Genomic DNA, 25,573 nt, shown 5'->3' on the forward strand with positions numbered 1-25,573 from the left:
TAATACACTATCTATGTATTTGTTTAGTAGTGTTATATTTTAATAATAGATTTTAAGCATTTTGATGTTTTAAAACACTCTACTTTGTTGTCTGCCACAGTAAAAATCTATGAAAGGAATCCTTTCACAGATTTGTAGGTACCTGTACAAAAATAATAAGGTAGGAGATTAATTATTAAAAAAAGTATTAGTTACGTAATTGTTGCGATATTGAAATAAGGACAACACGTTTCTTCAAGATACTGGAACTACGACGTCCAAATTGCTGGGTTGCAGTTGTGTTTTCCAGGAATCTCATTTACAAGCAAAACCAGACTGTGTATAGACTGATAGATCCATCTGATCAATAGTATTCAACTTCGATCGTAAATGCATGTTGAAATCACCAACGACGCTACCGGGGTAGATTTAATTTACTACCTGAAACGTAGTGCTGTATCAAATCTTAACTTTTTACCCCGTTTTTTACTTGTATCATTTGTATAGTTATTTATTTCCATGTTATAAACCAATTTATAATGATACACCTACACCAAACAAGATTGCAAGAGAAAACCCATACATGTAGTAAATTTATTTTAATTTTAATAATGTTAGTAAATTATTTTGGGTAGACAAGTCAACTATTTTCTTATTCTCACAACACATTTCGCAAAGAAACCATCACAGCTTGAGAAATTGGCGACATAATCATTATTTTAAATATCTACGTTTCCTCAAGCAGTCCTGTATTTTACAAAGCTTATTACTCAAATCAATTTAAAGGTATTTGTTGATAATTCCCTTGGCTTTATTGATCAAAATCGCATAACATTGGCCTTAAACTAATTCATTTATTTACCACTCACATTTTACATGAGTAGCTTAGTGATACGAATCTATTGAACTTGCTTCTGACAGATAGCAAAAAAGAGAGATACTGTATCGCTTGGATTTGATCTGCTCCCTACTTGTACGTAACTGTCCATTAGACTGTGTTGTGGTGTGTTATTGTGTAAGGGCGGGGGTTGGTTACACCACAGGTGCGCTGCTGACTGTACACTGACACCCACAGTAAACAATCAGGTCAACTGGTTTACTCGCGGATTTTACTGTTGTTTCAGTCTGGGTAAATTCTATTTTTGTTGTAAAACACGATTTTAACTGTCAGTTTATATTGTTGGCCCGCTTTGGTGCACAGTAAATGGAAATATTATTTCAACTCACAATTAGTTTCACATCAATTAGGTAGGATGCAGTGCTCGCCAAGGAATCAGAATGGAAAGTCAATATGTACACGGTCAATATATTTACGAGTATATGCTTTTTGATCAAGGGACTGAATCCAACTGTCCTTTGACAATTTTGATCCTTTAAAGGATGGTATTGACTAAAGAACCAGCTCATTATCATTCGTCATTCTCTCGCCTTATAATACACGCTCTGATGTGTCGGGGTGGTTTGAATAAAATACAATGTATAGTTTTGTATTCTTGGTTCCAGTGTGGTTTGATATGATAGTTGATTTGTTATATTTATATGGAAGTCAAATTTAACTGTAAGTTAATAATAGTTTTCGTTTTATGGTGTATCTACAGTCACAGTCTCCTATTATATACAATGTATCCCGTAACAGCTTGGTCCTATTTCGGCTTCTTTTCAACAAGGAACGAACATCCAACAAAAAACGACAATACTCATACTTACTAGATTTTCACATTTTACAGGTTAAACGTTAACATTAAGTTCGAAATATTGAGTTGGTTATTCACAGCACGATTTCCATAGTTAAGGTATTGTTAGATTTTAATTTAAAAAAAGAAAGAAAATTCGATTATTATTTTAGTTACACAAGCGTTAAAACACATAAGCTACAATTTTCTAATAATGGCTATTTAAGCCACTTTAAGCAATTTGAAAGCTATAAACGTGAAAGTCAAGGAGTAAAATGAAACCATTTTTCTAAGAGTCTATAGCCCAAAGGGGAAGTTATTTAGTGTTGTGCTGCAGTGGTTAGTGGTGAAATAAAGGTTAACCACAGTACTGCAGACTTGCAGTAAAATATGAACATCCATTTCCCTACTACGATTTTGTGGTATCTGTGGGTTATTTTATTATTATTGATCTGAACATTATCGAGTGGGAATTAATATTGTCAATAAAATGTAAATACTTATTTCTATTGCAAATATATTTGAACTAGCTGTAACCCGCGGGCTTTGCCCCGTTTAACTTCTTAATTTTCAAGATGATCTCGTTCGCATGGCTCAATCACGTCCTGGTTGAAGTTCGTTCGCTACACTCACTCACCTTTAGGTTGGAGCTCGTTCGCTACGCTCACTCACCTTTAGGTTGGAGCTCGTTCGCTGCGCTCACTTGCCTTCAGGTTAGCTCGTTCGCTACGCTCACTCGCCTCCAGGGTTGAAGTTTCTTTCGCTACGCTCCCTCACCTTTTGGTTGCAAATTAGCTGTTGTCATAAATGTAAAAGAAATAATAGTGCTGCACCCTGTTGGCAATCCTTGTAACTTTAATGATATTGAACATCATAGAACAGGACCAACTTGTTTAATTGTAACAGCTGTTAAGATTCATTAATTCCATTTAAATATGAGTACTCATAAGGTCAACATGGGAAACTCCAGAGCCACTGGGGCGGAGCCCAGAGGTCGGAGGGTAAAATCCTTTCTTAGTGAGCGTCTACTACCCAAACGGAAGATACCTGCCAAGTTTCAGGTTCCTAGGTCTTATGGTTTCTGAGATTTCGTGATGAGTGAGTGAATGAATTAATTGAATGAGTCAGTGGTATTTGAGCTTTATATATATAGATGATTTAAATAAACAACGGTCGTAAATTACGTAATAGTGTTTTGTTTTGATTATTTTCGTAAATAGTTATTAGACCTCAACAAGTTAATTTACGTATTATTTCGTCCGGAACTACAACAACCGCTATGATTCAAAAACTAATTGATAATTTGTTGATATTTTGTTGACTTATTACTATCTATGTAGTTTGTGATAAATTAAATTACTTCTTTTTTTGTTGGAAGTACTGGTTTAATGTTAGTTGTATTGGTTAAATTGTTTGGTGCAGATTCCCTTGCTTTTTCAAAATGGCACAATGAATGACAGTTTCCAATCTTGTATTCAGAGTGTTGGATACAGTAGTTAGTTGTTGGTTGCACGCTAGGATCTGTGTCAGGCTCGCCGTGTTACCGTCTCCTCACAAATGTAGACGCCTTCCAGTCCGCTCTAGTCTATACCCGCGTCACGCCCGTGCCGTGCTTTGTAGTTTGGGAAATGCATTGGTGGTGTCAATGACTGTGTTATTAGGTAAAATAATATTGCTTTTTACTATGTATAGGTAACTGGTGGTTGTCTACGTGGCTTCGAGATTTAATCTTTAATTTTGCTAATGTCGATGGTTTTCACATGTTAAAACTTTAATATCTACCTACTGGTATTAACACTTAGATTGTATTGGTTTATGGCTTATTTGTTATATAAAGTGTTAACAAGTATCGGCACGGTTTTATATTTTATGAACCATTATAGTGAAACCTATGGTTCTGAGGACACTAGTAATTTACATAAATATTTAAGCAATTATACTTCCTCTTGAATTATCCACAAAAAGTATTTTTTTTTTTTTTAATTCAGTGACTGGCTCTTAAGAAATCCTTTTTACAGTATTGAAGAGTTCCTGGAACAACCTGTGATAAGTCTGTAACTTTGTATCTAAATCTGTTAATTATTTCTATATAGTCTATTTTTGTTTTCTTCAACTTTGTTAATTGTTTATAGTCTATTGTGATTGTTAACCCTGTAGTTAAAAGGAATTTGTACAACAGACTCATACCCAAGTTTCCTCTGATTATTTAGACAATGAACATTGCAATTTTATGTTCTGCTCCACTAACAATGTCAATGCATGTAATTGTCCATGATAATAAATGATTTGATTTGATTTGATATGAATAGGGATTACATACGAGGGTGCAGCAAAAATGTTTTGATAGGAGTAGAGCGACCTTGGTATTGAAATACATATCATTGGTATATATTACTGGTAGAAAATAACGTTGCAAACTCTACCTTAAAAAGTGTAGCCCATCAAAAGTTCTCTTTTTCATTAAACAGTACTGTAGGGTCCGTTCCCTAAAGCATAAGGTGTAATCTGTTTGTACTTTTAATGTAAAAATTTAATGTTTGACCTGTTGAAAATTGAATGCTATTACCAGTTTGAAAGTACTGTAATAAATTGAGTTAAATCCCAGGTACCACAATTTATTATTAGGGAAAGAAATAAAATGTTTGGATCTTGATTTTCAGGGTAGCTTAGCATAATTGTTGCCTAATGCATCCATAACTTAGGACAGTATTTTAGCCATTTCTGCTTCCCTGTCATTTCCAGACACAGAAGAGTCAACATTCTATACTATTATCCCAATGTGGAAGCCTACCTTACTGGCTTAAATGTTTCATGATGTACTAACAGGTTAAGCGTTTCAGCACTATCTGTAGTGTAACAAGACTGTTTGTTGTAGGTCGGAGCCCAAGACGTTTGCGTTTGACCACTGCTTCAACTCAGCAGAGCCTGGAGTACCACAGTTCGCCAGCCAGGAGACAGTGTTTGACTGTCTGGGTCGGGACATCCTGGACAATGCCTTCCAGGGTTACAATGCCTGTATATTCGCTTACGGCCAGACAGGTGAGCCCAGCACTAGTAGTATTCAATAGTTGTTGTAACACATTAGATTGTTATACCTTAACTGCCCCTTAATGTATATACAACATTTTCTGTTGCTGCTCTGACTCGTGTATGTAGGGGATGGCCAAATTTTTGGGCTCCTATCAAGCAATAATCATATTCTCCTCCAGGGCCTTAAAAATATTATATCAGGTCACATAGACAAGCGGGTGGTACAAGAAAGTTATCTCAAACTAGCAAAGTCTGGTCAATCAATCAGTCAACGTTTCTCAGTACAAACTGGTTTACCATATTTCTCACATCAAACTACTACTTAAAATAAACAAATAACATAGGTACTATTTAAATGCAGGGACTAATAAAGAAAGAAGAAACAACTTAAAGAGAAATTAAAGTAAAACAGTTTGTTTTAGTCTTGGATACTTGTTAGTTCTTTCCCATCCTTACTCATCTAGTTCTTTGTTTTAACTTGGTCAGTAAAATATTCAATTAACAAAGGTAGTTAATTGAGCAAGCACCAAGAACCTTATCAAAAGTACAGTAAATACAAAGGGTTAAGGTTTTATTGCATCAGAGGCGAAGAGAATTTTAAGCTTTTAAGGAAATCGTTTTCTTGGGATGTTTAAAAGACAAAATTTACTGCAACAGGTATTAAAAATTTTCAGTGAAGACATTGGTTCTGTTAAAATCTTGGTCTGGTTCATCAATCCATCTAGAATGCCCATTATTAATAAATATTTATTCTCAAATATCTCTGAAACAATTTGAATTTTTCGCATCTTGTTTTGGCACAAATTATTTATAATTGGTTGTTTCTCTGTTGGAAAGCGCTAACACAATCAACTATCATGGTACCTTTCAGTATTTAGTTTTTTCTTCATCCCATACCCTATCTCTCAACCTGTGAAAGCATCCATCAAATGGGGCTCATCATTTTTTTATACCTTTAACTATATCGTATGTTAATGTTTTATTATTGTATCTATAGTGTTTTACAACACCGCGTTAGGTTTCCATGATGATATTGATTTTCACCAGTCTGCTACAACGTCCATTTGTCATGCGATGAATGAAAAACACTCACCAGTGTTGCATGTTGGCTGCTGAAAATAGAATGTTACCAATATAGGCTAGTGCAGTTTTTATATAACAGTTTCACCAGTGTGCTAGTTTCATAATAGATCAGTCGTGTGCATTTAACACGCTAAGTTTTTTTCTATTGTAATTCACCCTGTATTTTCCCTAATTAAACATTAGCGTGATCACTGGATAATGTTTGAAACAGTGCTTCTTTTGCCAAAATCATAAAGTTCTATTTAAAGAGATGGGCCCAATTTGTAGAAAATGTGAGTAACAAATCAAGATGACCCCAAGGGAGCAAGGGAATTTCGTCAGGATTTTGCCCACAAATTGGTCAGTGTTAATGGATGATTACTGGCCCATTTATACAATACCCCCGCCGCAGCAATCCTGAAGACTAAGCAAATTTCTATCTGCCTGATTGGATTTACAGTAAAAAATATTACATTTATTCCCTATTTAAATAGAATTAGTTAAACGAGTACTTAGGTTTGAAATGAAATGAAATATTATTTATTTATACAGGCAAAAGTTAGGGCCACATGGCCCTTTCTTACACTTAACCTGTCATAAATATAACACATATTTTGTTTGCTGCAACAGGGAGGGTAAAAAAGTGTTTTTCATTGTAAAATGTAAATAGATTAGTAAGAAATTAATGTGTTTCCCAAATATGATCTCAAAATATGTTCATAAACAAGCAAACTACAACAGTTGACTTATCCTAAGAATAACATGGATTTGTAAATTTAAAATTTTTTGGAATTTTCTCCGTTTTCATTAGGCGCACAATAACGCTTCAATATACTAAATTATGTTTTTTTTAAGTTCTACAAAATGGTTTGGAAAGAAATTGTGAAATTTTGTGTTTTTAGAGGCAAAAATGGGAAAACCCTATTTTTACACCATAAAACCCCCCATAAACCCCCATTCCCATAGTCCAATCATGCTGGTTTGTGATTTCGTTTGAATAAATATAGATTTACATGTTCATACCAAATTTCATCAAAATCGGATCATTTTTGCTTGAGTTATCGTGCTAACGGACACACACACACATGTATGTTTTTAATATGCTTCTTTGCTTTTAATACAAGAAGAGAAGTAGTAGTTTTAAAAAATTCAAATTTGATTTATATCTAGTAGTCTTAATAGTGAGCTTTTTTTTTATCATGTCAGTAAAATAACATATAAAAAAGAAGTGTTAGCTATGACCGTTACCTAACCTATACTACCTTATTGTCTTCAGTCAATTTCTAAGGATGATAGTATAAGTAAATGGAAATAAGTAGGCCTATTCATTGTTGGAAAATTGGAACCAGTTAGCTAACACACCAGATTGTTTGAGCCCACTCCAGATACCTAAGTACAGAGTCATCTCATTATTCATTGTTTTTACCATTTAATAATTATAGTATGTAGTTATACTCACAGTCTATTGTTTAGGAATTCTGAGTTTTCATAGTTTTAACACACTTAAAATCTCTTTCAATTAACATTTTACATATAACATATTATATTTAATTCTCATATGTAATAGTTTCATTTTCCCCCTGCTGTTTTTTGTAATTTGTATGGGATTGAAGTTGAAGGTATTGTCAGGTCAGAGCCTAATCATGTTGAAGGCCAGAACTCTCTCGAGAGTTGATAACTAACCTTCCTCTCCATCATACTTTATCAGCCAAACTTCCACTCTTGTCTATACCTAAGTTTTACTCATGGATAATTACAAGCATTAGCCAAAAACTTCCTCTGGTAGAGCTGAGATTAGGTGGTTATCTACTGTGTCACTCACTGTACAAATAATTTGATCAAAATCCTAATTTATTTATTCAGATATCATTGTTAATTGCAATGCATGTTTGGACGTGTGTCTTCATGTCTGGTTACGTTTAGGTGTGTTGATGTTCACTAAGTGTTTTCTATCTTAGGGCACAGAAAACATACTACTTTAGGGCAAGTTATAATGTGTGCACTGGCACTTACCGAATGGAAAGCAATACACCCTAGTTTACAAATATATCGTTCCATATAGTCTATATAAAATAACAAGAAATCAATATGAGACTTTAACGCTTGCAAGCATTACAGGACCTAAACACATCAAATTAATATTTGGCTGATCCAAAAGCATGAGAAATCTTTAAAAAAATGTTTAAGCTGTAGGCCTACTAAATCTTGGTATTCACCTATTAGTATAGGTTTTTTGAAATAAACATACTAACAAATTACAACACACCATTTAGCCTATATGAAAAGTTGATCTCATAGACATCTATTTTAGTCAAAGGTTTTCCTAAAAAAAATCCTCAGAATTTATAGAATTCAATGCTAATTGACTAAAAATATTAAAACTTTAAGCAGAGTTATGAGACTTTGGTTAACCTAATACTACCATAATAGTCTACCATAATGCTTCTTAGCTAACCACTAAAAACCTGGAGTAGTTAAAAATCTTTAAGTCCCAAAGGCCATCCAAAGTGTTTTAGAATAAAGTAACCAAATTGTCAACAATGTACGTGAGCATATAACGCAAACAAACAGGCTGAGTGCTGAAACCCGAGTACTACGCTTGGTTTAGTACAGTAGTTTTTAGCGTTTATGGACATGTGTTTCTAGAAAGATTTTCAAAAAATAAAGTCTTGATTTCTAAACCAACTAGCCTTAGTAATTTTTGTTTGTTTAAAATTCAAACCATGGTGAACACACCTTTTTTATCAGGTCACCAATAGTTTATGAGGTAAATCTAACTTTGACGTATTTCAAAAATCCAAAACATATAAACCCAATTACTTTTTGTTGACATGTTTCAATTTATTTAAGGACATAGTCTCACAAAGGGGTCGCCGGAATTGTACCCCCCACCGATCGTCGTCGTAATTATGACGTCACGCCTAGATAGGTGTCGTAATTATGATGTTATTAGATAGGGGGTACAATTCCACCCCGTGTATTTTGATTTTAATGGAATGTAATCTATTTAGTGTGGGCAAGTGTTCAGTGTACCGGATAATTATATTAGACATTAAAAAGAGCAATAGATGTACGGCCCGGATTTGCACCCCCCTTGAATTGTATCCCCAGAATTGTAACCCTTGCCAACATCATTATTTATGTACTGGTGGAATTTTACCCTCCTGGAATTGTACCCCAGCCAGAAATCCAAATGTGTACGGGACGTGGAATTGTACCCCCTGGAATTGTACCCCACTCTTGGACAGGTAGCTGTAGGACAAACCCCAGCTAGGACACCCACTGTAGGACAGGTAGCTGTTTGGATAGGTTGGTGTATGGGCTGGAATTGTACACCCCCTGCAAGTAACATTTTCAATAGTCTTTCAATCAACTTAAGTGGTATAATTAAAATTAAGTAGCAGCGAATGCCTTTTAAAGAGGCATAGTTGGTGCGATTTTAAAGCCTGAACAGAAAATAGTGATTGTTTTAAGGAAATATAATTGTGAAAGATTGTCCTGTTAGGTGCAGGAAAACTGTTATTTATTATTATAAGAGAACATTTTTGTAATACAAAATCTTTTGGATTCCTATTTATTTATTTTCCTTCTACAAAAGGCAAATCTTATTTTTTTATTTTAGAGATATATGATTTTTTGAATTACTCTGTTTGGAATATGTCACTAATGTAACACCGAAAATCTTTCAGTTGAATGAATGGATAGTTTATTTCATATCACATTTGCTACACTATACAAATATTTATTTATTTTTTAATAGTTTTCACGATAACTAGGACATATTTTAAATATTATCTTTAACTTTAAGTTTGTTTGTTTCACTTATTTGTTTAACATAAATACAGGTTCCTTATCTTGTTAGAGTAAATCCTAAAAATCTGTTTAAAAATATATTTGTTTTCATTTCTCGCTTTACATAATTTCTTTTGCGGTTCACGGACATGTAATGTAATCAAATACTGTCTGATAGTTGTATGATTAAAATCTATATGGCAATAGTTATTTGTGTAACTAGTGTGCGAAGGGGCACTTTGCACTCGCGTTACACATCATATTTTTCCTACAGTTACTATAAAGCATAGAAATAATTAGGCTTTGAAACACTAAACAATAAGATTTATGTTATGCTTAAACCCAAGCGTTGAACGAAATGGGAAACACTGAATCAGCTGATCGTAGTCGCAGTATATTTAAGTGTTGCCAACGTGCCTAATAAAAGTACACGTTTTTTTAAGTAAATGCATAAATTATCTACTTGGCGTGTTATAATCAGTACAAGAAAGTCCTCTTTGTCAGGTAACTGTGGGAAAAAATTATTTCGCAATCCTATTATGGTTAGTAATGTCTGAAATTACCGTGGAATTCCCTAAATCTTGCATTTGAATCTGACTTTAAAACTGCATATTCGTAACACCAACAAACATATTGCGGTTTTTATACCAGAATATATTTTTTAGATTAGATACATTATTGCCAAACAAGGATAAAAAGTCCTAAAACAGTGTATATAATGAGCTCTATTTCATATTTTGCCTGGTTTATTTTAGGCAATGTATGGACTGTATAATCATACTATTGAATTCCTGAACCCCCCCCCCCCCAAGTTTTATGGCGATCTGATGGACAGTATCTTAAAGCACAAGGGACTAACAGATACGACAGACGACATATGCCTACATTGGATTAAATTTATTTCAGCTCAAAATAAAAATTACATATCGTATAGGAATTGCTATCACGTCCATTTCAATTTTAGTGTTTGAAGAGGTCTGAGTCAAATGGGGGGGGGGGGGGGTACAATTCCGGGCCGTTCATTTTCTGCGCACATGAGGGGGTACAATTCCGGTCCTAGAAGGAAGACTACACTGACAAGGGGTCACAATTCCCGGGGGGTACATTCCACCCTGTACAATTGCCAAATAAGCGCAAGTTTGAACTGGGAGGGGGTACAATTCTGGTCCATACTGTTTTTTTTTAGATGCTGGTGGATTTAATCAAACCACTCGTGCATAACAATATCAAAGTCTTATGAGGGGGTACAATTCCAGCCGGTTTGGTCGGTGATCGTGACAGGGGGTACAATTCCAGGGGGGTACAATTCCGCCACCCCTCACAAAGAAGTAAAGTGTGAAAGGTAAAGCCTTTTCTGATGTTTGTCAAAGATGTCAAACATCAGACAAACAAAGATAGAAGGTCATAAAATATGTCCAAGTGTATTGGGCAATGACATATTGGTTTCTATTTCTGTTCTGGCAATTATAGGATCAATGTTCCAGTTATTGAACCATAGGCTACTTATTAAATCAAGTCATGTCATGGGGGACTTAAGGAATTATATTGTGGGTTTAAATCTTTTCTTTGTAATTGAGATTATTTCTCGTGTTCATTGTTTATTTATTACTTATTATTTATTGGTCTGAGAAAAGGAAAATTTTTAAAAAATCTGAGAAAAACTGGGTTTTATAACATTTTATCATACCTAGTAAATAACAAATAAGTACGGTAACTATGTTTAATAGGTTAAAGTATAAAGAAATGGAGGGTGTTTAACAAATAATAGAAGGGGTTGATTATTTAATATTGGTAAATGAAAATACCTATTTATACTTTCTTTGTTGAATGGTCTAATAATGATTGTTTTACAAAATTAATAAACTTTAATGTTTAATGACACCACCATATGTTCATTGCTGACATTCATTCTAGTCTGTTTTGGTGTCCCCAACATTTCCCTTTAACTGTGGAGACTGTGTATCTAATTACTTATTTCAGAAAAGGCAAATAAATTTTTCTATTGAAAATAAATAATTCTATATAGTAATAGGCAAGCATGTTTCTTGTAAACATTTTTTCTCAGTTTGTGTGTATCACAGGGAAAATCTATGCATACTGTTAGAAAGACATTTACCTGTAGACGTGCAGAATCCCTTTATGAAATATAATAGGCTAAAACACAAGCAGAAAAAAAAGAATTTAAAATAATAAAAAAATAATATGGGCCTTATGGGTTGCCACGGGTGCTGATGACGAAATATAAACAGAAAATCTAAACAAATTAAAGACATTCCAAATACACGTTTTATTTACAGCGTGGAATGGAAGTAGAAAAGTTTACACAATACATATTTTTGGTCGAGATTTCGACCACGGGACGCCCTCTAGTATGGTTTAAAGTTCTGCCAGAATATTTTTTTTTGGGTTAAGTCTGGGTTTTACTAATGTAATATCATCTAATCTACCAGTTTGAGAATATTATTAGTTGAGTTTAAAAAATAATATAAATAATAAATTAGTTATAACAATCAAAATAGATTCATAATCAAAACTGTTGAGAATACCAGATGGCAGGAGTATATGAATTGCTTGATTTTTCTCTTGACACAATTTTACAGGTCTCCACTTTTCAAAGCCCCACTGTTGTTTCATGAATACCCTGGTTAATATGATATTTTCTTAAGTCTAGCTTCCAAAGTAATCAACTACATGGTGGTGATGGTTTTGTGGGAGGGGGAAGTAATAGGAGGGGCGCTAGCCTAATGTGATGGAAAATGATTAAATGTAAAGGGACAGTGTCCACGGACAAAGAGACAGACCAACAGAAGATCTCTCTTGTATTTTACAAAAGAAGATTTTAGGTACGTTGAAATTCTTTATGAAGATATTTACATCAATTAGTCAATTCCTATCATTTAGTTTTCCAATAATGAACTGTAACATCACTCATGTTGGTAATGTTCACATGTTAATTAACATATGTTTTTGTTTTTATTTTTATTGTTGTTTATTTATGTTTGGATTCAGTTTGTCTTGAGTTGTGATGAAGATAGTTTTATGATATTACAATACCTATTAAATTAGTTTGATATAAAAGTTGTGTTACTTTATGGGCCCCAAGTAGAGTTGTCAACAACTCGTAAAACAGTGACACTGAGAAATACATAACATTTTATTAGTTAAAGGTTTTGTATTTTGTGTTTGTCAACTGTAAACTTCTTGCATATTCACGCTTACATTTTTTAATTACATCATATTTGAAGATATATGGTTTGGTAAAGAGTTGTTATCATTTAAAAAAATAAATGAGTAAAAAACATGTTGAAAAGTGTACAGTATTTAACTGAATTAATATGTTGTTTGAGTTGTGAGGTAAAGTTGGGAGTTACAAAGCCACAGAAGTTGTGGTCAAAGCTTGGTATCCCTCTGTTTCCTTTTGTTCTGATAATCTTCATTAACTTAGGTGCACAGTTCGTGCCATACATATTAACAATAGGAAGTTGGTATTGATAGGCTACATGCCTATATTAGGAAAATATATTTAGTCTGTTACTAGAGTTCGCCCTGTGGTCGAAAACTCGACCAAAAGTATGTATTGTGTAAACTTCTCTATTTTCACTCCACGCTGTAAAAAAAACATGTGGTTGAAATTTCTTCCATTTGTTTTTATTTTCTGTTTATATTTTGTTGTTAGTTCGTACCAAAATGGCAACCCATATAAGGCCCATGTAAATTTTTTTTAAAATTTAAATTGATTTTTGTGTTTTTTTAGAGTATTTTAATTTATAAAGGGATTCTGCACATCTACAGGCAAACATATTTCTAGCAGTATGCGTAAATTTTCCCTGTGATGCACAGGAGCTGAGAAAAAAGGTTTTCAATAAACATGCTTGTCCATTAATATATAGAATTAGCCCCATGTTAAATCTCCATAAGAAAAGTTGAAATTGCATTTTTTACCCAATTAACTTAAATATTTTCAAAATACAAACTAAACCTGCATATATAGGACCGATAACCTTTCTTTTGGTAAAACCCGTGTGTAAATCGGTCCAGAAGTATGGTCAGGGTGGCTGTCGTAATTTTTTGGCCCCATGTTAAAATTCCATAAGAAAAGTTGAATTACCATTTTTGACCCAATCAACATATATATTTTAAAAATAAAATTGAAGCCTGCGCATATAGGACCAATAACCTTTCTTTTGGTACAACCCGCGTGCAATTCGGTCCAGTAGTATGGCAGGCTAGTTGTCATTAGTTTTGCAGAAGTTTTTTAATATATAAGATTTTTGCAGGATATAAATTGATGGGAGGATTAATATTTTTAATTCTCTGAATAATAAATTGCAGGATTGTCTAGATTTTAAACATTTCACAATTCTAAGGTTCTTTTTAGAATTTTGAAAATGGTTTTGGCAATCGAACAGCTGCCCCTAAACTCTATTCCCATACAACATGTTTGACCCAGACAAAGCATAATAAACAATCATCCTTGCTCTGAGTTCAGTAACATGCTACAGGATAGACTTCTGGTAACAGACTATATTTAGTTTACAAGAAAAAGTTTTTTTTTATGAACCACATAATTGTTTCATTTTAACTTCCCTGAAATTATTGACAAAAAAAAACTATTAAGTACAATAAATAATAAGAACATTTAAGTGTCAAAAACATAGAGTGTTTAAAAGATGTATCATATACAGTACATACATTATTTGGGAAGAACATTTTGCTGCCATTTACGATCACTCGTAAGACTAATGTGTGAGGTAGAGGGTGGAAGAGATGGAGAGAGAGAGAGATACACAAAGAGGCTCTTGAAAGATGAGTGACTCCCACTCTCGCAAAGATATCTGCAACACAAAATGCTTTGTGTCTTTTGTGTAACTTCCTCGAGTTAAAATCTTGATTCAAATTTTGCTCTACCATAACTGTAGTAGCTTATACTTATGTGGGTTGAATAAATTGTAACCCTTACTTATTTAAGCTCTAGGGATTAATCGATTTACTAATCGATGTGAGCTTATTTTATCCTGTTTATCCCCAAATTTAAAAAGTTTTCAAAAGAGTTGTTGGTGCACACAAACAGCTAAGTCAAGTAAAAAGTAGATGCCTGAAATTTGAATCCAACCATTGCATCAACTTCCACCCGTCTTGTCCACTGTTTATTTTAAGTGTGCAAATCCCACAAAGCATACTCTTACTGGTGAACTCGAAATGCATGCCTAGCTAAGGAGACCATGTCTTAGACTGCTCTGTTATTGATTAGACCTGCTTAGCAGTTCAAACCCTGACTCCCATTTTATAGTTTATGTCAAGAACAGCTGTCAACTGTTTTATTCAGCTAGGCTCGCATAGACATTTGTAAGTGCAGGTTTGGTTATGCTATTCTTGATGGCAAAAATATCAGCATTTAGGAATCAAAGGGTGAAAACATTTAAAAGGGTAAGCACAATTGTTATAATGTAAATATAATGTTTGATGTGTTAAAGGCGGCTTTTTTAGTTGCTGAATTCAGCTTTAGGATTGTGAATATCATGATAGTTTTGTACTGCCTGCGTTTTTGAGCAAGGGAATCTTAGAACTGGGATATTTAATTGCAGAGTAGTTTTACACATCAGTTTTTAGGAATCTTATGTCCTCAGTTTCTTCCTTTTCAAGGCCGTCTTGAAATGTAGACGTGCAATTATCCAAATACAAATTATGTCCCCCAACTATATCTATAATTTTGAATCTCAGACAAAGAAAATTTTAGTTCACTTTTATATTGCCAAACAAAAAAAACTGATTTAAAATTGTTTTGGTGTCATTTATTTAATAATTGTATGCTTTAGAACTTTAAATAATTGAACTTTAATTATTAAAGCAACTGGAGTTGTTAATACAAAGTTACTGTCATAATTGAGAACCGATACAATTCACCTCTGCATAACAAACTGTCAAAAATAGGCGGGAAGTAAGTCTATGTCGCTGCTGGGTGCTGGACGTCTGCTGCGGGATACAGTGCCAAACCCGGCAGCTAGGAAAATCCTGCACCTGATCCCTGTGTGTTGAGTTGGTGATGAAAAAAGCAGGCGTATTTGGCAACCAAAATTTGGCAGCTAGGAAACCTGGCCTAAACCAATAAAAATATTGTCTTAATGTTGACAGTAAAATATTAGACAACCTGTAAGTATTGTTTAGAAATAGTTCACTGATAGAATGGTTGGTGTTGCAGGGTCAGGCAAGTCATTCACCATGATGGGCAGTCAAGAGCAGAAGGGTATCATCCCCAGGTTGTGTGATTCCTTGTTTGACATCATTGCCAGACAGCAGAGTCAAGAACTCACATATAAAGTGGAGGTCAGCTACATGGAAATATACAACGAAAAGGTAGGTGAAAATTACATTTTATTTTCACATTCCTCTAACAGTCTTAAGATGAAAAGTATCATTCACAACTTGTTTCCTGGCTTTTTCTCCAATTATTCCTGTCCTCTCTTTGCATCATTCGTGAAAATCAATCTAACATGCTTGACTTCACCTCAAATTTGAAATTATTCAAACAGATAAAATTTTCTAAGGCAATTAAACTCAAAGCATGTGATGGAACAACATTTATTGACAAATTTTGCAATATTTTTATATTCAGTTACATTCTTATAAAATTCTTCTCGTGAAGGGTAACTGTTTATTTATTCACCAACAATTTCAAGAGAGTGTAATTATTTCAAGAGTTAACTGTTTTGAAGACAGCTCTTGGTTTAGGCGTTGACCCAGTTCTTTTCAGCTGTGGGAAAGCTTTGACAGCTGACTCAGAAACAAGAGGGGCTCCACTGTTTTAAACCACTTTTTAAGACGTCAGCTCTTACAGAAAAAAACATTTTAATCTATTTAATAACATGACAATTCAAACTTGGAATTGGTCAGTAATAATTAACTTTTGGACGATTAATCAGTTACAAATTATATTCTGTCGTATCAAATATGAATTTTAAAACAGTTATTTTATGAATTAAATTATGAAATGATTAGTTTTTTACATCCTGTCATTTTAAATTAAAACCTATATTTTTTTTTCTTTTTTATTCTGTATCACTTGATTCATCGTGTAGAATTGGCCCAGTAAAATAATGTATACTTTGTTTATATTTTATGTATTTGGTGATATGGGTAAAAAAAAAACGTTTGTTTGTTAAAGGAAGTTTACTGAAGCACCTCGTACTTCTTGTCGTCCTCTTTTTGTACAGTTGAAACTATTAACAATTTATGCTATGTATATATATCGACTATGTATATTTGTTAAAAAAACACTTGAGACGTCATTCTCATCAAAAATCATCAACATCCATATAACACGCGACATAGAAACACTCTTCAGTTCCCTATCCATAGATTTGATATTTACGAGAAAGCTCCTTTGTATATGGGTAGGAAACTATTCAACCACCTCCCTAACCAAATGAAATCGACAGACAAGATGGATATTTAAAAAATACTACTTAAGGAATATTTGGAACTACTTTGTCCTTATTCAGTTAGAGATTTTTTTTGGTAACTTAACGTTACATTTGTCATCTGCTAGCGCTGAATTACAGTGTATGGGGAGAATTTTCGTGCGTCTGTATTAGTTTATCGTGTATGCCGTTTTCAAAAATTGAGCAGGGGGAGTTTCGTCACCATATTTGTAGATTAGTTAGCTCCTGTCTCAGGTGTGCTGAGTCTCTTACATCTTCACATCTCCAAATAAAGTTGCTCTTCTTCCAAAAACAGATATTTGGAAAGATGTAAAATATGTTAAGTTATAACAAATAGAAACAAAGGAATGGTGATTCTTTGTTGAACCAATAGGAGGTTTAGATACCACTTTGGAGCATGAATTGCAAACAGTTGTTTATTTTCAGGTGCATGACTTGTTAGACCCCAACGCCAACAAGCAGAGTCTAAAAGTGAGAGAACACAAAGTGCTGGGACCTTACGTGGACGGCCTCTCACAGCTGGCTGTCACCTCCTTCCAGGTACGTTGTACAGCACATTGTACAGGACAACCCTTTCAACTCAACCATGACTACAAGTATTTCTTGTTAACAAATTACACCGAGAAAACAATTTTGTTGGTGAAATATTCCTAAACCGTAACATTTTCTTAAACACAAAAAAAGTACAAAGTCTCTCGAGAATCACGGTCCATAATTGCTGCTGAGTTTAGTCATTGTGATATTATCCAGTTTAGATCTTGTGATGATCTATTAAGCATTGCAGTGTTTGGTGGTGGTTGTAAATATTCATGCAGGTATCATGTCATTTATATTCAACACTGGGTTGGTCCTATACTGACATATTTTACTCATTATATTACTCTCGGGTGCACTTCGACCATTGTGATGGTAATAGTAAACTTATTTTCTTTTCTTTCTATTGTTTTGATTCCTACTTTATTGGATAATAGTTTCGCAATCAGTCCATTTAAAAGGTTTTTTTACCATCTAGACTTTTTTATTAGATATCTCTTTATTTGAACACCGGTATCTAGTGTTAGCTTTGTAACATACATTTTGTTTAGGCTAATATAATAACTTTTATTAAATTCATCTTAAAATTAAGAATCAGTTAGGGTATTTTTAGAAACAAATCTGAAAATTAAAGGGCTCGATCCTGAAAAATAAACTGTACAAATTTTATCTATATTGAATTAAACAGAATTTTGTAACAAGTCTAAGGTAGACAGAAACAAAGAAAAGGTTTGGACTTGTCGTTAAACATACATAAGTAAATATTTCATTATTATACTACTGTTTTGTTGTGTCAAAATTTATATCATCCAAAGTTTTTACTGTGTCTGACAAAATCCAACAAATTATTAATGCTATGTAACCGTCTCAAATGGGGAGATCAGGGAAATGGGGGGATAGTGATAGAGATGAATTGAGAGGAGATCTCTTAGCTTATAGGTTTATCAAGGTGGCCAGAAACCAGAAATTCCGGGATATTTTGAAATAAAACGTGAATGTGTTGTAAATGAAAAAAATTGGGTACCATGCAAGAGTTTCAAAAACCTGATTTTAGTCTGCAGTCGCAGCGAAATCGAATACATCTTACCCTGTCACAGAAAGCCATGAACATTTTCCCTGGTCACGGTTAAATTATGAACATTTTTCAAGGTCACAGCAACTCTCAACACTTTTCATCCATCCCGAGGCCGCAATACCAACATATTCAAATTTTCTCTCTAGTTACAAGTAGAACTAATCATGCAGACGGATTGCATGACCAACTCTAATCGCCTTTTGAGAATATTGATTATGTTTCTTAATGACAAACCCCATTAACTCAATGTGGTCTCCAGGACATAGACAACTTGATGACTGAAGGCAACAAGTCACGGACGGTGGCTGCCACCAACATGAACAGTGAGTCATCGCGGTCACACGCTGTGTTCAGCGTGGTGTTGACCCAGACACTGCTGGACCCGGCCAGTGGGGTGGAGGGGGAAAAGGTCAGTCGCATCTCACTGGTGGACCTGGCTGGGAGTGAGAGAGCAGTGAAGACAGGGGCGATCGGTGACCGACTCAAAGAGGGCTCCAACATCAACAAGTAAGTGGTCAAACATTTTGTTGATTAGACTATGTTGAACTAGGTTTAAATGTTTGAGTACAGCAGTAAAGCTAATCAAAATAGTTGTCATTTTTATTATTACTTGGAATAAAATCAGTGATCAGACATTATTTCCTAGATTCTTTATCAGCCAGAGGAGTTTTGCTTAACATAAAACCTTTTGTAAACCTTAGCAACCCCTGTTTTGTATAGGCCTAATATGTAAAATACATAAATTGGTTTGTTTGTAAGGAGAACTATTACACTGTTTAAGTAATCACTATTAATCACCATAAAACTTACTTACTTTAACTTGCTTACTTTACTTTGCTTTACTTTGTTTAATCATAAACCGAAAAGTTGAATATGGATATAAATATTTAAATCAAAATCTTAAATGAATCTTATGATCTGTCTTTGAGAAAAAGGTTGTTTGTTGTTGTAATGTTGGATTTCAAATTAAACTTTGTTTTTCCCATTTTCTAGATCACTGACTACACTGGGACTTGTAATATCTAAGCTGGCAGACCAAAGCACCACTACAAACAAGAACAGAGACAAGTTTGTTCCTTACAGGGATTCTGTTCTCACATGGCTGTTAAAAGTAAGTTTTGTTTAACATATGGTTAGGTTAGTGTTGTAATAGCTTATAGTCTATTGCTATTTGATGACTCTGTATTAGAGATTTTAGTGAGTGGTATTTTCAATCTGCAATGAAAACCAGAAAATAAAAAAAAAAATTGTGTAGCCTTTAGGACTAACGCTCCTTTTACACTTGCAGTTTCCCCCATCCATTGAAATAAGTATGATTTTATGTTGTTTCTTTCCCATTACGAAATTTCCGACTGAACAGGGATATATAGGCTATATATTAGAGGTGTGTTGATATAAAAAAAAGCCCGAATTTGATATCCGACCCTATCCGTTATATATCCAAATTTTTCAGATAGACTATGTTTTCTTTTAAGTTTTAGACTTATATGACGACTATTAGGCCACTGAGACATTGCCTTGCCATATAAATTCTTTGCATCAAGATACAAACACTGAGACATGGCCTTGCCATATAAATTCTTTGCATCAAGATACAAACACTGAGACATGGCCTTGCCATATAAATTCTTTCCATAGAGTTACAAACACTGATACATGGCCTTGCCATATAAATTCTTTGCATCAAGATACAAACACTGAGACATGGCCTTGCCATATACATTATTTGTATCAATATACCAACACTGAGACATGGCCTTTCCATATAAATTGTTTGCATGAAGATATAAGGTATACACTGAGAGACATAGCCTTACCTTATAAATTGTTTTACCAAAATATAAGGTATACACTGAGACACAGCCTTGCCATATAAATGGTTTGCATCAAGATATAAGGTACGGTATTCTTTTGAGTGAACTGTGAATTTGAACATCAGTTTTTATAACTGAACCAAGATCAATGACTTCACAATAGTGAATAGTTTACAATTTATATTGTAGTTTATGTATATACAAGTAAAAATTATAGCTTCAAACTTAATATTTATTTATTAAGAACTTGAACGTCAAACTATCCGAATCCGAAAATATCCGAATCCGAACCTCTAATTATCCAATCCGATCCGAATCGAGCCTTAACTATCCATCCCGAATCCAAGCGGAACTGAAATTTCACTATCCGCACACCTCTAGTATATATGTGTGTTTACAAAATCACAATTAACATAAACAGTGTTCAATTGAGAGGTCATATTGTAAAGGATAAACATTGTAACAGCTGTTCTATTCGCACTGGCTGGTGGGATCCCGTTTGATTATAAACCGTGCAGTGTGAAAGCCTGTGTTTAACTACATCTGCCACTGGTGGCGCGCCAACCGTTCGGTTCAGTGACAGTAGACGGCTGCAAGTGACAGTTTTTTGCTGTCACCATAACTACTGTGAGAGTGAAAGCTCTCATGCTCTTCTTTACGCTACTAACAAAATTTGCCCGTACGGTTGTTAGTTGTATGGAAAAAACCGTATGGTGTGAAAGGAGCATTAATACTTGTTTTTAACATGTAACTTTGAATAGTCTTTCCAATTTAAAGGTTAAGTTTTTGTTATGTTACCTTACTTATGCCTCCACTTCACTTAGGTTGTTGACCTCGCCAACATCTATCCAAAATCTCGGTTTTGCATCCCCTTTATCTTTATTAAAAAGTTTTGATATCTTTTAACACTGTTCAATCTACGTTTTTATCCAACGATTTTGGTGGTTAAATAAAATGTTGTTAACCGAATAATCCAAATTTAACTACTCTGAGTTAATGTTAATTTTATTCAATGTTTATTTGAAAACAGTACACCTATGGATTATTGGTATGCTGTGTAGTGCATGCTGTGATAACAGTGTTGTGTTGTAGGACAACTTGGGAGGCAATAGCAAGACTGTAATGGTGGCAACATTGTCACCAGCAGCAGACAACTACGAGGAGACATTGTCTACTTTGAGGTATTAAATTTTTTTTTCTGTGAATTTTCAGTGAGTTTGAAGTACAGAGTAATAGATGAAATACATACTCGTACAGCACACTGCTGTAGTATAGCACTCAACTGTGAAACCCATTACATTCCGAATGGGCTATGACTCTAATGTCAACTGTAACAAACTTGAATAGAGTCCTAAATTTCTAGGTTAAACCTTAAAATAAAGCACTTGAATATGTTAAAACAAAAGCCTCATTTGTGGCACTAGATGATAGTTTATTGAAGTAAGATTTCATCTTGCAGACTTCATTTATCAATGTTACCTCAAATGTCTTGAGCAGAGGTTAAAATATCCAATATTTTCAATGTTGCAACTCAAGAAATAAGAGACCTTTTATATGTTGACTCGTATCAACATCACATAAAAGTATGCAAAGATCAATATGATTATGAACAATTCTAAAGTGCATTCTGAAGTTTGAGTGAAGACTCTGAACAGTTAATTACAATTATATCTTTTTTGTTGGGTAATTCTCAACACTTTCCATACCTTAGCTCAAACTGGCCATCTTGCACTTAATTAAAATAAGCCTGACTGATACAGCACTCTAATTATGTCTCCATTTCAAAACAGTTTTGGTTTATTTTAGATTATTAAGATTATTGAACCTGATTTCTCTGGAAACCTCGAGTCTTTCTTTTAAGTTACTTTTTACTAAGTGTCCACAACATTCTTTGCCACAGGTATGCAGATAGAGCAAAGCGAATAGTGAACCACGCAGTAGTCAACGAGGACCCCAATGCACGTAAGATCAGAGAACTCAAACAGGAAGTGGAAGCACTCAAGGAGATGTTGAAAATGGCCACTGGTGGAGCGACACCTGTGAGTATAGCTTATGGATTGGTTGAAAAAACTCTCTTTTGTATCAATGGGATTTATTATATTTGTTTTAATATCTTGCAAGTTCATACAGTAGAACCTTTTTCTATACAAATGTGAAAAAAAAAAAACAAAAAAAACTATACTTTGTATTATGGACCCTGTCTTCCTTCATCTACCGGGGAACTGGCCAGTGTTTTAAGGCCCAGGGCCAAAGGAGACATGTTCTCATACGGAAGACAATAATATTCAACATAAAGAACGATGCCAAGTAATGTTTTAATTCATAGATGTTTTTTTGATACTCGTAATTACTATTTTTAGTTAGTAATTTATTTTTGTATACATAACAGTATAGATAAGAATTTTAATGATTAACCCAATTAATTCAATCATATCCCAACTTCCAACAGGCTTGATTGTATCCTAATTTAGGTTTATTATACACTAACTTAAAGAAAATCTATATAGCTGATTTAGGTGTTTTTTAACATATTTTTCATGGATAATGAATAATTATTATGTTGCATACCTGGGAAAATAAAATTTGCTCATAGGTACACAGTTGAAGTTTCAAATATTTAAAAAATAACTATTTATTGTTATGCTTTAACCATTTAAAAATGTTAAAACAAACCCTTTAATGATGATTATATTTGGATTAAATTACTTTTAAATAACATACGTTTTGTGCAATAAACTAACGCTTTCAGCATTTTTAATTCTAATTTTCCTGTCAAGATAAATAGTAGAGAGGACTGAAGATTGTTAAATGCCTTTTAAGAATAAACCTTAATAGTTGTTTTCACAACGATAGCGTTAACGACACAAGTAGAAATTTAAGGTACTAGAAAGTGCCTTAAAAATTTTTACGAATGTTGTTAAAACTATTTATGCGAGTTGTGTAGGCCTACACTACTTTACCTACAATAGTTTTTTTAATTACTAACAATTACTACTCATAACATCTAAGAGAGGTTATGTTTTCGTTTATAACCTCTCATTGCAACTGAGAGTGATGCGACGAATCATTGTACCGAACACTAATTGCACCAATCATTAACAAATTAATTGGTCATAACAGCTGATTAGTTGAAGTTCATTAAAATTTTACTTCTTTTCTATCTCCTTGAACCTCATTGGTCCGTTACTCGTGTTGTTAAGTAAAACAATGCTGTTAACTAAGTAAACAATACTTTTAGTGAATATTTTCAATTCTGAGAATTAATCTGAAACGGTTTTTTTTTTTTAAACTGTTGTAGATCAAATCTGTTTAAATACTTATAAGTGTAAACATAATAATAACACAATAATTTTAGTATTAAAATTCAAGAATGGTTTAAACAGGGCAATTTAAAACCCACTATAGTGCATAAATAGTAGTCACATATTAGAACATATTAGTCACATTTTAGTAATTTGGTTAGTATTTTTTTTATACCAAGGAAATCACAATAGTGTAGAGAACAACTTTAGTGTTTTGATTTTGTCACTTAGTGTTAGTATCATTCAATATTTATTTTGATTTAACGTTCATATAGCTCTATCACGATATCCCCTTTTCCTTTTAGAATTAAAATGATTGCACTAACTAAATTACTACATACTTGTGACTTACTATTAGCAAGTTTGATTTTCAGCTAGATTTTGTTTAGAGTTCTGGAGAGGTCCTGAACAAGTACTATCAATCTATTTAGTAAATTCAATAGTTCAGTTACAACCCAGATTATCTTAAGTATATATTGATTGTAATTACGTAAGGCTAACTTCGTACCAATTCCAAAGTTAATAACTTTTTTCTTTTAAACGCATCTCTATTGCCAGGCATCACAACAAATCTCTGTAAGTGATAATTATCTGTTTGTGTTGTGTAAATAACTTAAATTATTTTTGTTGATGAATATGTTGGATACACAGTCAAACATTGATATAAAAAATTACTTGATATTATCCAAAAACGATAACAGTAGAAATTTTAGCCTTTTGGTAGGCTTAAAACCATTTCTTAATCATTAATGTTTTTCCATCATGGCAAACTAATTGATATGTCGAGTGCTAAGTTCTCAAATTTAGAACACCTTTTCTGGTTCCTTGACCATCTCATTTGATAAATTCATTTCCAAGTTTGTGTTTTTAATGAATTTTTTTCTTTTATAAAGTTTTTCTCCCATTTTTAGTTATTTTTTTAGTGATGGTTGTCAGTGATTAGAGGTTAGTAGATAATAAATGCAAGGATCTTACTGTAACTTCGGTGATATAATATTTTCTGTTATCGGGCTATCCAGAAAGTAAATTATGTTTTTGTCTGTATCCGCTAGGGGCGGGGCTAGCACAACCATCTTGGTGTTAGTTCGTTATGGAGCTCAGTCGCCATCTAGCCGTGCTAGTAAGAGGTTTCTGCTGTACTCCGTTGAGTTACTGTGACAGTTCAAATGTTTGTGTTAATTGAAAATGCTGCAAACTGTGAAGTGAGTGCAAAAAAAAATGAATGGACTCTTTGGTTACAGTTTGGTAACCAAGCTTTTCGGTTATGATCTCGTGCATCAAACTTCGTGAAATTTGTGGAAAACCCAGAGAGAGTTCTGTTATTGTGAACTTTAGAGTTTTACGTTCATCGGCATAGACTTTTTCAACAAGTTCGGCAGTCACAATGCTGGGTCTTCCACTTCGCCCTTCGTCGTGAACGTTAGTTCGGTCATATTTTGCAATTTTATGACCCACTGACAAACTCCACCTTCAGTAATAATGGTTTCCACTTAAACTTCACAAACTTGCCGATAGATTTCTATCGGTTCACAGTTTTTTGCAGTCAAAAACCTTATAACTGCACTCACTTCACAGTTTGAGGCATTTTACATTAACACAGACATTTTTAACTGTCACAGTAATTCAACGGAGTACAGCAGAAACCTCTAACTAGCACGGCTAGATGCCGGCTGAGCTGCATAACGAACTAACACCAAGATGGTCGCGCTAGGCCCGCCCCTAGCAGATACAGACAAAAACATAATCTATTTTCTGGATAGCCCTCATACATGTTTTGAGCTGGTATTAATTTATATTTTCATATGTGTTTTGTTAAAGCTCTCCCTGTAGTTTGTAGTAGTCGGTCCCCTCAGATTTATTGTATCAAGGTTTG

At 33.8% G+C, this 25,573-nt stretch overlaps 1 protein-coding gene across 1 annotated transcript in view; it reads left to right on the top strand.

Annotated features, from left to right (window-relative positions):
* Positions 1 to 25,573, top strand: part of LOC128988567 (kinesin-like protein KIF13A) — a 103,879-nt gene that overhangs the window by 25,330 nt on the left and 52,976 nt on the right. Inside the window, exons 2-9 of the mRNA XM_054409958.1 lie at positions 4,528 to 4,691; positions 15,736 to 15,890; positions 17,402 to 17,515; positions 18,844 to 19,091; positions 19,578 to 19,695; positions 21,491 to 21,579; positions 22,299 to 22,437; positions 24,259 to 24,276. Coding sequence (XP_054265933.1) covers positions 4,528 to 4,691; positions 15,736 to 15,890; positions 17,402 to 17,515; positions 18,844 to 19,091; positions 19,578 to 19,695; positions 21,491 to 21,579; positions 22,299 to 22,437; positions 24,259 to 24,276 — 1,045 coding nt within the window. The remainder of the gene's footprint in view (positions 1 to 4,527; positions 4,692 to 15,735; positions 15,891 to 17,401; positions 17,516 to 18,843; positions 19,092 to 19,577; positions 19,696 to 21,490; positions 21,580 to 22,298; positions 22,438 to 24,258; positions 24,277 to 25,573) is intronic.

The sequence above is a fragment of the Macrosteles quadrilineatus genome, unplaced genomic scaffold, assembly GCF_028750875.1.
Source record: "Macrosteles quadrilineatus isolate MER2022 unplaced genomic scaffold, UCM_ALF_1.0 Scaffold_3__2_contigs__length_128488019, whole genome shotgun sequence".
NCBI lineage: Eukaryota > Metazoa > Arthropoda > Insecta > Hemiptera > Cicadellidae > Macrosteles > Macrosteles quadrilineatus.